We start from the raw sequence: 17,186 nt of genomic DNA, 5'->3' as shown, positions 1-17,186 counted from the left end.
TAAGTGCCTAATGTTGCCCTAGGCCCTGATTAAAATCAGTACTCTTGGTGATTAGTAGATTTCAGTTACTCTTCTTGATTACTTTCAGTTCTGTAGGTGTAGTCTGTCAGCAATGATAAAGGCAAATTTAAACTTTCTTTAAAAATATATTAATGTTAGAAATTTTAGATAATTACTCAAAGATGGCTAAGAAGCTATTTCCTCTGGGGCTTGTCATCCTAGGCAGGCTTATTTCCTGGTCATCCTCAATTTAGTCATGGGTGCTAGAGATTCTTTAAGGGAAAGGACAGTTAGTCAGTCATCTTTCTCATATCTTCCTTGGATTACAGTAGAAGCTAGAATGAATTTACAGATCTAGTAGCAATCGTATTACTATCTAATTCTCTCACCTCCATTTTTTTTCCTAAAGTGAAATCATTTAATATTTTGTGTGGTATGAATTGTAAGAAAATTTTTGAGTTTGTTATTCATACTACTACCACACTTAGAAAATATATTTTAATTTTCAACTGAGAAATCTCTTGCATTTTGAAATTGTTCTCAAACAGTTACCTTTCATAGGTATATATGAGACTAATAATGTGCTACTCTTCAGGAAACTTGGGAACAGACTTCAAAGCTAGTAGCTATCTTCTAGTATGCATATACGCATAGACACACACAGACACACAGACACAGACACACACACACACACACACACACACACACACGATACCTGTAACTATACACTGCTCTGATTTCTTGCTTTGCCATCTTTTACTTTCCAGTGCAGATTCTCTGCCTCCATTCTTGTGGAAGAATTGTATGCACCTGATCTCACAAGTTCTGGTAAATGTTAGTCTTAGTCTGGCATGTGTTTTTAATTATGCTTTCTAATTGCAACATAGCCAGAGTTTACAATTTTTTGGTTTATTTGTTCTTTCATTGTCTGTTTATTCACTTAGCATATATTTACAAGTGTACTGTGTATCTGACAACTGCCTTTGCTGTAGACATTATTCCACTTCTCGTGACATTGTATGAAAGGTGTCAGTGTTGTCATTTTGTACAGTGTGGGTGGTGCTGTTTTAGAGGCAATGAATGTTTAGTTTTTACTTTTAACCATATAAAATAAATTATCTAGAAGGCGAGGTGGGAGGCAAAACCTTGAACACTGTCCTTCTCAATAATGTTTCTATGTTTCTTGTGGAACTGCACAGACCACATTAGAATGCATTGACCATCAAAGTGAAAACAAGTGGTCCAGATAGATACTTTAATCCAAATTAGCTCTTTCAAAACAGCTTAGAAAGAGGGCAAACTAAACTTTCTGTCACAAGCCGACCCTTTAGGAGGAATAATGGGAATTGGACCAGCAGATGTTGAACCAAATAACTTAGATGTGGTTCACTTTGCATCTGGAGATATTTGCATACAAAGCCAACAGGAAAGTTCAAACATTTTTCTGAAGACATTGGCAGAGAGAAACCTGGAAGACAGATGCCTTTTTGATTTCATGGTTCAGTTTTTCCATTCTTCATTCTCCTGGCTAGGAAAACCTAGGACAACAAACTGGTCATTTTATTAATATTCCATTACTCTCATTGCTAACTTGTTTTTCCAGTAGAACCTGTGTTACATATCCATGAGAGCCCAGAACCTGAGTCTACCAGTATGTTTATTCAGATTAATCTGTGGTTTGCACTTGATAATAATAAATTTGCTCATTGGTCTGACCTACATTTAAGGTAAAATTTGAAGGTAACACTTGTCATAATCATGTACCTATGTATAAAACTCAGTAAAGGTAGCATTGAAAATCTTTCCAGTCATTCCACATTGCATCCATATTACATGTCTTGTCAGAATATAAACTGCATTTCTATTATAGTGTAATTTCATATTCTCATTACACCAATTATTTGAATGGAAGATTGCTATATTCCTTTTGCTTCTTCCTATATTTTTTCTTATCTCCTTGATTATTAACTTGCCTTCTTTCTTCCTGGAGCCAATTACTTTTAATGAAACCTAAGATGGTAGCTTCTAAAAGCTTTGAGTTTTTAATATACATGTGAGTTATTACTATGTTACTAATATTAGTGTTTATGTGAGTTATCAGCAATTTGTTGTACTGTCTTCATTAGTGTATACAATGGGGAATATATAAACAGTATTTGTTGTATCTGGAGACTGGGTTTGTAGTGTGTTTTAAAGTGAATCATGCTAGACTGAAGTGAAAAGCTCTGGCTTTACCTTCAACTGTGTAACTTTCCTGAAATTCAATTAAAAAGCAACTACTGTGTAAATTCAGGCTAGAAGATATCTAAGTAGTTTTCCAGATTTTGAATTCTGTGTTTATTATTTTATTTTCTTGGTCACAGTTTCTGCAATATGAGTAGCTTCTACTGGGTGAATCGTGGTGCCTGGTCTTAACTGGATGGTCCAGCTGAGACATCACTGATGCAGTATATTATAGTCAGTGTAGAAATGGTGCTCTCCTCTTGTACATAGAGCAGAAATATTAATCTGAAGAAGTGTAGTACCTAAGAGAGACTTGGTACTACTAGATAATATTGTAATGTTCAGTTCCTGTCTTTACTGTTTTTTGCTTTTTGTTTATTCCATACTTTTATACACTTCAGGGTGTTGAACCCAGGACTACACATGTGCGTATGGTATTATTTTAAAGAATATTTTGGGTATATTTTAGACAGACAGTTTGGAAATGAGAGTGTTATAGAGATATTTTCCTGTTGCTAAATTGAACCCTTAGTGGTGTTTTTTTGTTTTTGTTTTTGTTTTTGTTTTTGTTTTTGTTTTTAACATAGAGACAGTATTCTGATTATTAATCAGTAAAATTCCAAATTAGTAAATAAACAGCAACAACTTCAGGCCAGATTTGACTCAGAAGCAGTTGGCATTATTGCATAGAATCTTTTAAATCTTTTTAAAATTTTGAGACAGTGTCTTTTTATATAGCATGGCTGGCTTTGAACTTATTTATAGGATGGGCTGACCTCAAACTTGAAATCATCTTGCCTCAGCCTCTCAAGTCCTAGAAATACAGGGGTACTGCAACATCCAGCTCACATTCTTATACCAACAGAGATATTTCTATTTAATATTCCTTCTGAATTAGCTTTCTTTGACTCATAAAGTACACTTTTTATTATGATGGCTTGTTTTCTGTATTTAGTGCAGGGTCTACAGGGTCTCCCTACACAGGTTGGACTCATAGTGATCCTTATGTTTTCAGCCTCCCAAGTGTTGGGATTACAGGTGGGTACCACCCCGCCCAGTCTAAATCTCTGTCTCAGCACACCCCAAGGTGGGGGTTAGCACAGGATACCGGGGATCAAACTCTGGTCCCTGTGTCTGCCTAAGCAGGTACTTTAATCTGCTGAGCTATTTGGCTAGCCCTTATGATGTCTTTTGAAAGGCAGATATATGTACACATATGTAATATAAGGGCATGAAATAAAAAATAATGGAAAAGTCATACAATGAAAATTATCTTTTTATGCTTGTTCCATTGTCACATTCTCCTGATACAACTAACGTAACAGTTCCTTTTGTAATCATTTATACATCTTCCAGGCATGTAAAAATGCATGGCAACTTGTTGTTTTTCACAAGTGACAGTGTACAGTGTGTACATGCTAATATCATTCACTTCAAAAATCACATGACACATTTTCTACAGAATTACTTTTAGATCTTACTAGTTCATTTGAGTGGTTACATCATACTCTTCTTTGTTTATATACCACTAATCATGTAAGCAATTATTTTCCTTCCAATTTATTGCCGTTATCAGGAGCCCTGTAGTGAATATTCTTTTATGTATATTCAGCATGGCTATTTTATTTAGAGTGATAACATACACTATTTTTGTATCTTAATGAGAAAATTACTTAGAATTAACAAATGTATGAATGCAGAATACAATGTTTCTAACTTTTTTTTATGTTTTTATTTTTTATATTAATTTTATTGAGAAAGAAATAGCATTGAGATAGTTTCAAAACAGGTTAGGACAGTTACAATAATTAGTACATTGCATATTGTTGTTTTTGCAGTAGTTATTCATAGTATAAGATGCAGACATGATATCTTATCTAAACACTATTAGTACAGAATTTCCACCCTGCTCTGGGGACCCCTCTAGACCTGCCCAACCGTAGGCTCTGCGAGTGTGTGAGAGAGCTTCTGCTCTCTCCTGCACCTGCTGGACCTCTCCAAACCAAGCCCAGGTCCACCTGTGAATGAGACCTTTCACTACGCTCTCCGGATACCTCCACCCCTCCAGAGCGAGCCCAAGCCCGCTTTGTGAGTGAGAACTTCCCTAGTGCTCTTGGGACAACTCTCAACCCACCCAAACCCAGCCCCAGTGAGTGTGTAGCAGAGCTTCTGTGCTCTCCTGTGCCCTCTGGGCCCCTCCAGACCCAGTCCAGGCCAGGCATAAAGGCCTGGGGTGAAACTCTGCAGCTGAAGTCCCTCCAGAGAGACTAGGGGCCAAAACCACCCAGCTAATCCAGGAGAAGAATATTTTTCCAGAGGGGCACAACAGGTTCACCTCCAAAGGCTGCAGAAGGAAGGAGCTGAGCAAGACCCAAGCTAGGTACAGCTGGATGAACTCAAAACTAGATCTGTACCCAAATTTTAGTAGGTGCTAAAGTTATAACTGCACCAAAGCTCTATACCAAAGGTCAGAGGACCGTGCGATATGAAATGACAAAGAGAAGGAGAAAAATACAATCTCGGATCATGAGACCACCCAGAACAAGTACAGAGGACGCTAGCACAGCTGAAATGTCTGAATCAAAAGCGTCTGAAATAAAGAAAACAGGTATAGAGGAACTCAGATCAGAATTAATCTCAAATAAAAAAAAGAAATCTTTGAATTAAGAGTGTCTGAATTAAAGAATCAAATGCAGAAACATATAGAGGAAATCAGATCAGAAATAATCTCGGAAGTAAAAGAATTAATAACTGCTTCTCAAGACACGGATACAAAATAGGGGAGATTAGAAAAGCGACTTATTCCTTGAATGAGCAATACAGGAAAGAAATAGATTGCATGAAGCAGAGTAAAAGAGATACAGAGGAACATAAGATTTCAATCACAAGCTTGCAAAATCATTTGAGTGAAAGTGAAGATAGAGTTTTCAGATCTTGAAGAAGCCATTGCAGCTAATGAAAAGGTAAGAAAAGATCTCTTAAAACCAACTAGGATGTGGAAAAAAATAATTCATCACCCACAAGACTATGCAAAGATGAACAATGTGAGACTAATAGGCATCAATGAGAAAGAAGGAGTCAATACAAATGATATAAAAAGAATATAGGCAGAAGTAATAGCAGAAAACTTCCCAAATATGAGGAAACAATCTGACATTCAGGTAACCGAAGCATACAGAATGCCAAATAACTTCAACCCAATTAAAAACACACCAAGACATATAATAGTCAAGATCCCAGAAATTCAGCACAGGAATAATCTACTGAAAGCCGCTAGAGAAAAGAAATAGATCACATTCAAAGGAAAACCCATCAGAATAAGGGCAGATTTATCTTCACAAACCATGAAGGCATGGAGCAGAGTACTTGAAGTCCTCAATGAAAACAAATTCCAGCTCAGACTACTATATCCTGCAAAACTCTCTTTTAAGTTTGATGGAGAAGTGAAATACTTCCATGACAAACAACAATTAAAGAATTTCATGATGACAAAGCCAACTGTACACAAAATACTAAAAGATGTTCTAGAGAGAGCCCAAAATGATCAGAACTCCACAAACAAGAACAGAAGGAAGCCACTAAATAGGAGAAACAATTAAACACAGGAAAAAAAGGAGTAAACAACAGCAGGTAATTAACATGTTGATCGTAAATCAATAAATCTTAATTATAACTGTCCATGTAAATGGACTCAATTCACCAATTAAAAGAAATAGAGGGCCAGGGAGATGACTCAGTGGAATAAGCTCTTCCCTGGCAAGCGTAAGGGCCTGAGTTCAATCCCTGGTTCTGCAAAAAAAAAATAAAAAAATAAAAAAATAAAAATAAAAAGAAATAAAAATAAAAGAAATAGACTGGCACAGTGGATTAGGAAACAAAACCCAACAATATGCTGTATACAAGAAACACACTTAACTCATAAAGAAATTGATAGGCTGAAAGTCAAAGGATGGAAAACTATACTACATGTCCCAACACCTCAGAAAAAAGCAGGAGTAGCAATCCTTTTCTCAGACAGTCTCACCTTCAAACCAAAAATGACCAAGCAAAATAAAAAGGCTACTATATACTGGTTAGGGGAAAAAATTCAAGAGGAAGAAGTAACTCTTATAAATGTATATGTACCAAACACAGAAGTACCTAACTATATAAGACAAATCCTAATGGACATGAAAAATCTAATATCCAATACCACAGTCTTAGCAGGAGATCTTAATACTCCCTTATCCCTAAAAGATAGGTCAATCAGACAAAAAATTAGCAAAGAAGTAGCAGAACTGAAGCAGAGCTTGAAACAAATGGACTTTGTGGACATATACAGAGTGTCCCACCCAGCAACAGCTTAATATACTTTTTTTTCAGCTGCACATGGGACATTTTCTAAAATAAAACACATACTGATCCATAGGTCATGCTTAAGTATATGCAAGAAAACATATTGTCCCATGTGTGTTATCTAACTACAGTTCAAGGAAACTGAAAATATATGCAGCAAGAAAACTGAATAATGGCATAAATAACACAGAAATTAGAAAACACTCTACTCAGCAACTAATAGATCACAGACAAAATTAAAAAAGAAATGGAACATTATCTACAGTTCAATGAAAAGTGAAGCACAACTTAGTGGAATTTATGGGATGTAATGAAAGCAGTTCTCAGAGGAAAACGTATAGCTGTGAACTCACGATTAGGTGAAAGCGCCAAATCCTAGCCACTAGACCACCAGGGACCTATACATGAACTCACCTATTAGGAAAAGAGAACAGAAACAAACATCCTGAGGTGGCACCTCCAAATATAGAAAAGGAAGAGCAAACCAAACCAGAGCCCATAGATGGGAAGAAATCATAACAATTAGAGCAGAAATTAATTCAATCAAGATGAAAACATTACAAAAATTTAACAAATCAAAAATCTGGTTCTTTGAAAGATTAAATAAAATTGACAAGCCCCTAGCTAACATCATCAAAAAGAGGAAAAAAAAATTCAAATGCGAGCAATAAGGAATGAAAAGGGTGTAATGAGCACAGACCCAGGGGAAATTCAGAAGATTGTCAATAGCTATTTTGAGAACCTTTCATCTCACACAATAGAAAAAATGGACAGATTCTTAGGTCCAAATTACCATAATTGAATGAAGAAGATATAACAACTCTCAGTAACCCAATAGGAGCCAATGAAATACAAAATGTAATAAAAAACCTAGCAACAAAGAAAAGTCTAGGTCCTGATGGATTCACAGCTGAATTCTACAAGACATTTATAGAAGATATTATCCCTATAATCTGCAAACTCTTCAATGAAATTGAAAAGGAAGCATTCTTCCAAAATCATTCCTGGAGGCAAGTGTTATACTGAAACCAAAACCTGGAAAGATGCAACTAAGAAAGAGAACTACAGGCCTATCTCCTTCATGAGCATAGATGCAAAAATCCTCAGTAAAATCTTAGTAAATAGAATACCGCAAACCATCAGGAAGATTATACATCTAGACCAGGTAGGATTCATCCCAGGAATGCAAGCATGGTTCAGTGTACACATATCTATAAATGGAATGCACTATATCAATAGAGCCAAATATAAAAAGCACATGGTAATCTCAATTGATGCAGAAAAGGCTTTTGACAAAGTTCAGCACTCATTCATGTTCAAAATCCTAGAGGAAATTGGAATAGATGGCCTCTACTTCAATCTGATAAAAGCCATCTATGACAACCAAATAGGTAATATAATTGTAAATGGGGAAAAAGTGAAATCTTTTACTCTCAGATCTGGTATAAGACAAGGATATCCTCTATCACCACTCCCAATCAGTATAGTTTTGGAATCATTAGCTACAGCTATTAGATAAGAGAGAGAAATTAAAAGACTAAGAATAGGTAAAGAAGAAGTTAAATTATCATTATTTGCAGATGATATGATACTTTACTTGGAAGACCCAAAAAACTCCACCAAGAAGCTACTAGAATTAATATAGAAATTCAGGAGCATAGCAGGATACAAAGTCAGTATCCAAACATCAATAGCATTCCTCTACACAGATAACACACACACTGAGAGAGAAATTAGAGAAATAATACCTTTTACAATACAACCATGGAAAATGAAATACCTTGGGATTAACTAAAGAAGTCAAAGATGTTTTCAAGGAAAATTACAGTACTCTTAAAAAACAGATCGTGGAGGATTTCAGAAAATGGAAAGATACTCCATGCTTCTGGATAGAAAGAACCAACATTGTGAAGGTGGCCATACTCCCAAAATTGCTGTAGAGATTTCATATAATCCCTATCAAACTACCTCCACCATACCTTCCAGACCTGGAGAAATCATTCCTAAAATTTATTTGGAACCAGAAAAGAACTAAAATAGCAAAGGCAACCTGGGCACCCAAGAAAAGGCAGTAGGAATTACAATTCCTGACTTGGCAATGTACTACAAAGCTACTGTGATAAAATCAGTATGGCACTGGCAACAAAATAGACCTGAGGATCAGTGGAATAGATTAGAAGATGCAGAAGCCTATGCACACACACACAACAACCTTATCTTCAACAAAGTGTCCAAACATGCTTGCTTACAAATGTACTGGAGAAGTTGGCTTTCCACATGCCAAAAACTAAAACTTGACCCAGGTATCACCATGCACTAATCTAATGTCAAAACAGATTGAAGATCTTAACATTAAACAGAAACACTAAATCTACTATAAGAGAAAGTAGGAGGAACTCTTGAAGACATAGGGGTAGGTAAAGAGTTCATGAACAGAATTCAATTTGCACGGGTAATAATTGAAAGAATTAACAACTGGGACCTCCTCTTATTGAGATGATTTGGCACGTCAAAAGAAATTACCAACAAAGTGAAAAGACAACGCACTAATTTCAAAAAATATCCTAGGGGGCGGGGAGATGGCTCAGTGGAATAAGTGCTTCCCTAGCAAGCGCATGGGTCTGAGTTCAATCCCCGGTTCGCAGGAAAAAAAAAAAAAGAAAAGAAAAGAAAGAAAAAAGAATAAAATCTTAACTTATAAGCATTCAGACATAAGTCTGCTCTCTAGAGTTTATAAAGAACTAAAACACATTAGGGCCCTGAAATTTAAAGACCCAATCCAGAAATGGGCATCTAAGATAGAACACTCACTTCTTAGAGGAAGAAATTTAAGAAGTGAATAAATATATGAAAAAATGCTCCACATCACTAACCATCCATTAAATGCAAATTAAAACAACACTGAGATACAATCTCATCCCAGAAAGAATGGCCATCATGAAGAAATCAACTAACAACAAATGTTGGAGAGGCTGTGAGGAAAAAGGAACACTTCACTGCTGATGGGAATGTAGACTGGTGCATCTTTTATGGAAATCAGTGTGGAGACTCCTTAAAAGACTAAGAGTGGAAGTCCTTTTCAAGGCAGCTATCCCCCTACTGGGAATTTTCAAAGAGGAATGGAAAACTTCCTATTATAGTAATATATGTGTACCTATGTTTATAGCAGCACAATTTGTGATAGCCTAATCTTCGAAACAACCAGGATGCCCTTCCCCTGAGGAATGGATGAAAAATATCTGATATTTTTATACAAGGGAGTATTACTCAGCTATAAAGAGTGATAAACTTGAAGCATTTATATTTAAGTGGATGCCACTTGAAGATATAAGTGAAATGAACCAGACCCACATATATAAATATCATATAGTCTCCCAAGTATAAAAATACAAAGAAATACAAATAGAAAGGTATAACACAATTAAAAGGAAAGTGAAAACTTGAGGATAAGACAACAAAGAGAGTACAAGGAAAAAAGCTGGGAACTGTGACGGGGCAAAGCCATACATTTATACTCACAAGATGAGTAAGGTAGTGTTCCTGAGAAACATGAGCAAGTTTTTGAAACTAGCAGTTAATTGGTCAGATTCTCACCCTGACTAACTATACATGCTGATACCTGTGAAGTAAGCAAGTTCATTGAAGAAAATAACAATGTGTAATAGTATGATCATGCATGAAATGGCTGTCATCCTGGTCTTCTAAATACCTACTGCTTTTCATGACATTCCAATTATTGGCCATACTGTTTCTCAAGTAAATGTTTGTTTTAAAAAAAGGGTAATAAATGAAAACAAGGAGACAAGAAAAAAAATGTCACAGGACTGTCCTGCTACAGTGCTTTATGTGATTAGATTTCTAAATTTCTGTGTAAAAATATGTAATTGTTTATTCATATTTTTAAAATGTTTTTTATTTTTTTAAAACTTTTTTCTTCGTATTCTGTAGGGATTTAAATTTTGACATATCAGTAATTGTTGGAAAATACCTGTTCCATGTTATACCTAAGATGTTTGATATTCAGATAGTTAGGTGAAACCCAACTGCATATGTTGTAGGGTAATATTAATCTTCTCTTCTGGAGGTTTAAGTACTGAAGTTTGCAGACCAAAAATTATAGAAAAAGAAAGGCTGCAAGGACAGACATTTTGGTCTAGCCTTCCAAGGTCTTTGAAGACTCAGGACATAGGAGAACGTATAGTATAACATTATGTATCTCTGCTGTGTCCCAAATTTTTTGATCAAAGAGATTATGGGGCTATAGAGGAATGTGATCGTTGATGTGGAGTGTTCCTAAGGGGAGTCACATGGAGAGAAAACATTCTCTCAGGATTTCACAGTGAGCAAGTTGGTCAAGCAATGGCCATGACTCATCCACATGGCTGACACTGATCTAAAGTGCAGTATAGGGTTTCAGGGTTAATCCTGGGGATTTGACTGACCTTCTGAGATACAAAAGTTACATTTCTTGTTACATATATAGGTCTTATCTTGGTCTTAAACAGGTAAAAACACGTGCTGTAAGGGATGAGGCCAAGTTGGTATGCTGGGCTGTAAAGGGCTCACCTCGGATGAGCCACTACTTTTATGTACTACTGGACTATTTTGGAATATTTTGCTGAATTCACATACCTATAGTATTTAAATGACAATAGAATATCCTTCTGTGACAAAACTAAACAAATAAAGGTGATACAAATGAATCTTGTATCTATATATACAAAATAGGCTAGTATAGAGCTAATTTCTCTTAATTCAATGAGAAGAATGATTCGTACTAATAGTGTTTTGACAGGATATCTTGTCAGCATCTTGTACTAAGTAGAACCAGTAAGACAATAACAATATCCAATGTATTAATTACTGAAACTCTCCTACTAATTGTGTTTGAAACGGTCTCATTGTTATTTGTTTCTCAAAATTATTAAAAAATAAGCACTTAGTAGAAATCTTTGTTTTCATTGAACTAAGAGAAAGTAGTTGTTTATCTATGCTATTTTGTATATGCATATATATATATATATATTACTACAAAATGGTCCTTTATTTATATTCTCTATTCATACTTAGTTTTGTCAGAGATGGTTATTCCATTACCATTCAAATATTGTAGGTTCGTGAATTCAGAGAAGTAATCCAATATAGTCCCCTAACCTGTAATAGTAGTGGGCTATCCACATGACCGGCAATGTCAGAATTTGTTGACTTGAGATTTTTACAGCTCAGCATATTAATATGGCTTTACTTTTTACAGCCATTTTTTTTATTTTTCTGCTGGGTGGTTAAAACCAAGATAAAGGAAGACATATATGACAAAAAAATGTGACTTTTATATCTGAGAAGGTTAGTCAAATCCCCTCAGCATTCACTCTGAAACCCTGTACAGCAATTTTAGATCTTTCATCAGTGTCAGCCATATGGATGAGTGACAGACATTCATATGAAATATGTATTTTATGCCAAAATTTAGAATAATTTTTTCAAAATACTATATTGAATATAGACCCTTCAACTGATCATGAGTAAAATTAGCAGTAGCATAGTAGTTTGAAAAGTTGTATAATTAGAAAATTTTGGGTGTGCGCATGCATGAAGGATAATGTTCATTGTAACTGTTTACAGTAGCCCCACAATGTATATGTCTGCCAGAGGTAGAAAGTTTAATATTGTGGGTTATACTAGAATGCTGTAAACATAGAAAGTCAACTAGTTATCATCCTTACATTATCCTTAAGAGATTACTAAGAGGTCCTTGCTGGTTCACTCTTCGATACCTTCAGAAACTGGTACTTGCAGAGTCTTACATGTTCTCCTCTCCTTGGGTTCTGGAATTCTGTGCTATGATGAAAGCTTCATTATTCTGTGCAGAGAGTCACACCTAGGACTTGTTTGGGCCAACCATCCTGTCTGGATATTCGAAAGGAAAGAAATCATCATCGTGTTCACACAGGGTGGTGTGTTTTTAGGTTGCTGACTGTTGCAGAGGACAGTTTTTCTAACTGACCTATCTGCAGTGGAGGTCAGACACCAAATTTCTCTGTCGTGGAAACTTTGCTGCTAAGGCAGAGGGTGAGTGTCCTGCTGGAGCATTAGTGAGATGGACAGGAGGGCTAGTATAGGTGAAGGCACTGACTGCTGTGCTCTGCTCACCCTCGCTTCCTTATCTCTGGATTGTAGTGACCAAGAAATATTGCAGTTACTAATGTGGATTTTTAGATCAGTTTACACTTCATGCTCACATAGTTGTAGCTGATACTTGATTTCAAAAAACTTCTCAAATTCTTTCTGCTGGTTTTTTTTTTTTTTTTTTTTTTTTGGTCCTACTTTTGGGGTGTCCTGATTTTCTTAGGTTGTAGTATCCTCCTATCACTCCCTAAGCTTATCACCTCCATGTCCATCCCCCTAATTTCTATAGATTCTTTGTACAATGAAACTTGGGGATTTCCCCTTCCCTCTTCATGTTGTCATGGCCAGTAGTAGCTGTCGTCTTACGTTTTCTTTGCAGGTGATGCCAGCAGCTTCCCTGCACCCTCTCATGCTCTGCCTGTTCCCTAAATGGCACCCAGAGGGCCAGAACACCATGATATGTATATGCCAGTAGTTTGTGCAGTTTTATTCCATGGGTTAAAAATATTTGAAAGTTTTTTTCATTTTTGTGTGATTCTAGAATATCAAAGTTTAAAACGTTATTTAAATACAAGTGTGAAGATTGTAATTTGAGTTGTATGATATTCTGGACATTTTTTTGGTAAACTCTGCATTGAGTAATAAAGATTTGTGCCTATTATTTGGATATTCTGAATAAATCATATCAACTAATTATAGTTATAAAATTTGTTTAGGCATTGTTGTTATGGATAGAGTCTTTTAAAAATCCTTCTAGTACTTTTAATGTATTGACATTCTATTGGCATGCAGGTAGTAATTATTAAAATTTTCTTATTAAAGCATTACTGAGGTATAGAATCATTTTTAATAATTTTATTGTGAAAATTTAAGTCAAAACTGAAAATATTTTGAGATTTTTTAACTTAGTGTGTATCCCAGGCTGTCTTGAACTTCACGCAGTTCTCCTGCCGCAGTCTTGGGATTACAAGCATGTGCCACCATGCCTAGTTGTAATTGATTTTTAATTTTTAGTTCTAACTGCTTTTTAATTTTCAGATGAATAATTTCTTGAGTTATTTTAGAATTATTTTATTTCCATATGTAGTTTTCTACTTATTATTATGCTTTCCTAACTTGATTGCCTTCTGACCAGAGAGACTAGGTTAATGCAAGTTCTTTATAGTTGATGAGACCTGCTTTGTGGCAGAGGGTTGTTGGATGATGAGCAGCACAGATAGGTCCTGAGAGCTTTTGAGCTATGCAGACTTCAGACTCCAGATCAGACCTGTGCTTGAAGGATACTACACTCAACAAATGTACAGTTTGTATGTGTTTTATATAAATTTTCAATTATACAAATATCATGAACTTTTGTATGATGACAGATATATAAACTTGTTGGATTTCTATAACTTTACTATTTAGACTGTCTCGTGCACAGAACTTCTTGTCATATCTCTAGATTTTTTATTTGATCTTTTTATGTCTATAGGCTTTTTTGGTTCTCAAAACTTATATTGTTTTATAATATAGTGGACCAATTTTGTTTAGAATTCAATTAGAATTTCTTCTTCTATCCTTATGTTTTTCAACTTCAAATTTCTTTAATTATATGTATCATACAGAGCATAACACTAGACTTTGCTTAGCTACTCTGATAATTGACAATTTTATTTTAAACATTTAGAGTATTTATATTTTAATGTAATTCCCCATATATATTATATATTTACTGATATGTCATGATATAGGGACATAGGATTGCATATTATATGAATGATTTATTTTTCTTACAGTTTTAATTTTGTATTGTCTTTTCTGTTTCTTTTTCCTATTTACAATTTTTGAATGATTTTGTGTTTTCCTTTTCTCTTTGTTGTTTACTAGTTTGGATGTTTTTCTAAAAATTTTATGGTACATTTGTTTATTACTTGTTTGTTTGAGAAAGACCCTTGCTGTGGTCCATGTTTGCCCAGAAACTCCTTGTGTAGTCGAGAGTAGACTTAGATTTGCAGTCCTCTTGCCACAGTTTCCCAGAGTGCTGGTATTGTAGGTGCATGCTACTACCACACATAGATGTTCCTTTTATTATTTGGTTTGTTTGTTTACTTTTTAATGTAGCCTTTGTCATACCTAATGCTTACATTCCTTGTGAGGAATTTGTACACATACAAACAGAGCACATTCCTTTTTCATTCCCTTCAAGACCCCTCCATCTATTGATCCTTCTTCCATTTGAGAAAGATATATCTCTGTAATTCCTATATCTGTCTTTTGTTTAGCTCCTTATTTATATTTTGGGTTTCTCAAATAAGAGAAACCATATAATCCTTCAGCTTGTGTGTCTAATTTATTTCACTTAGCATTTTTACTGCCCTAAAGCAAATGGTTATCCTTGTCCTTCTGTTGAAATAGACAAGCATTGTAGGACTGGGGATATAGCTCAGCAGCATAAGCACCTGCCTGGCACCTGCCTGGCAAGTTTGATCCCTGGTACCAAAAAAAAAAAAAAAAAAAAAAAAAAAAAGAAAGAAAGAAACAGACAAGGACTGTAGAACATATGAAATTCATGAATTTCCTCATTGTTATGCTTTGTCTAACTTTATTCATACATAGTTTATATAATATAGGAATTTAAAGCATATTCTATTAGATACCCATTTTATGTGTATCTATATATGTGTATAAAATATATTTAATTACTGTACATTGTTATTGCTTAGCATTATTATGCTCATTTTGAGATGCCTGTCCTTGTTTTTGTTGGATAATTTCACCTAGGTGGTTTTTAGATTAATGGTCAATTCTTTTATTTTCTTAGTGCTAATGTTGCTCCATTGTATTCTAATTTCCATAATTATTATGAGAAGTTGCTTGTTTCCATTAATTGTTGCTTCTTTGAAGGCATTTGGTCTTTTTTTCCTGGACCCCCTTATGATTTCCTGTTTATGGTATTTAGTAGTTTCACTGTGATACACTTGGTTGGATATATCTTTTTATTTACCTTGATTAGAATTTGTTTAGTTTCTTGAATGCTTGAATGTGTGGGTTGATCCTATGGGTTCAAGAAGCCCATAAAATCAATTATGGAAGATTCTGCCTCTGAAAATTCTTAGTTATTGTCTCTACCAATATTAATTTTATTTTTTTTTCTCCTATTGGAACTCTACAAATTTGTCAACGTTCTACTTTCTTACAATCTCTTTCTGTTTTGCTTCTGCCTGTAATGTAAAGATATCCTTTTCATTAATCATTCATCACTATTTAAGCATGTAAAACTTGTCCATTGAATTTATAATTTCAGTTTTATTTTTTTATTTTCTTGCTCTTTCTCTTTCCTACTCTTTTATTATTCCCTTCCCCTGCCCTTTGAGATTATGTTGCTAGATACAGTCACATTTTAGAATATTCATTCCCTTCCCTTGTATTCTCTCTTTCTTTTGTCCTCCTTTTATTTCACTTTTGCCACCCATTGCATTGGTAGATTTAGGATACCTCTTTCAAGAATGAGTATATTATTTTTAGTTCACTGGGATCTTAAATTGTAGTTATTGATGGGCTCCACATTTATAAATAGGGGATTTGTAAAGTTTTTCTTTTGTTGCCTGGAGGTCCCAGAACTGGGATGTAGTAGCATTGACAACAATTATGAGGACAAGATTTGCTTATCTCTTATTGCTAATTCTTTTATCTGGTTCTTACCTAAATGTTATTTTATTTTTTTGATCAGTTTTAAGTACATTTTTTGTATTGCTCCATACTTTTAATTGTGTTCTGTGGATAGTTTGACCAGGTACTTTTCTTTTATATGTGTAAAAACAGAGGTTTTAAGATTTAAAATGAAACTTCTTTATCCATGTGGTCTGCTGGTTGATACCTTGTTCTAGTTAATTTTGTTGAAAGTGATGAAATAGTTAGGACAGTTGAAGTATCTGAGACTTATGCTCTGTAGATTTTGTCAGTTAATGCATCCATCCACGTAAGCCACACATGCATGGGTATACCCTCCTGTTCCAGAGGGAACTGTACCATCGCTATCCATGTTCTGCCATAGCCTAATAAAGGGGATTGTGTGACAGGAGCTAGTCCTACAGTGCTTTTTCCTTAGCTCCCTCAACCATGTCAGGTTTTAAGTTGTACATCACTTGTTTAAGAACATTTCATATCTTCACATAAATGACTATATTACATATATATGAGTATGTGATTCTTACAGTTTCTAACTACATGTGTTTTAGAAGAAACATTTTTTGTTGTTGGCCATGATAATCCTATTTAAAGTTTAAGCTTGATATCATTTTTTTAAAAAATTTTATTTAGTTGTGTGTGTGTGTGTGTGTGTGTGTGTGTGTGTAGCCAGCTCAGCTCTCCAGGGGGCGGGGCTGGCTGGCATGTGGTGCTGGGGGATTGTCCTCCGTCCCTTTGCTTTGATAAGTTTGTTCTAAGTAGGTGCTTTAGACCACTGAGCCATCTCACCAGCCCCCATGGAATAAGGATTTGTTTTTTTTTTTTTTTTTCTC

At 35.0% G+C, this 17,186-nt stretch overlaps 1 protein-coding gene across 1 annotated transcript in view; it reads left to right on the top strand.

The window, feature by feature from the left end:
• Nucleotides 1-17,186, top strand: part of Ccdc91 (coiled-coil domain containing 91) — a 327,571-nt gene that overhangs the window by 157,884 nt on the left and 152,501 nt on the right. Inside the window, exon 4 of the mRNA XM_023714223.1 lies at nucleotides 768-828. Coding sequence (XP_023569991.1) covers nucleotides 768-828 — 61 coding nt within the window. The remainder of the gene's footprint in view (nucleotides 1-767; nucleotides 829-17,186) is intronic.

This window comes from Octodon degus, unplaced genomic scaffold (assembly GCF_000260255.1).
Source record: "Octodon degus isolate 3935 unplaced genomic scaffold, OctDeg1.0 scaffold00034, whole genome shotgun sequence".
Lineage (NCBI taxonomy): Eukaryota > Metazoa > Chordata > Mammalia > Rodentia > Octodontidae > Octodon > Octodon degus.
The sequence above is the reverse complement of the archived record's forward strand: the minus strand, read 5'-3'. Positions and strand labels throughout refer to the sequence as shown.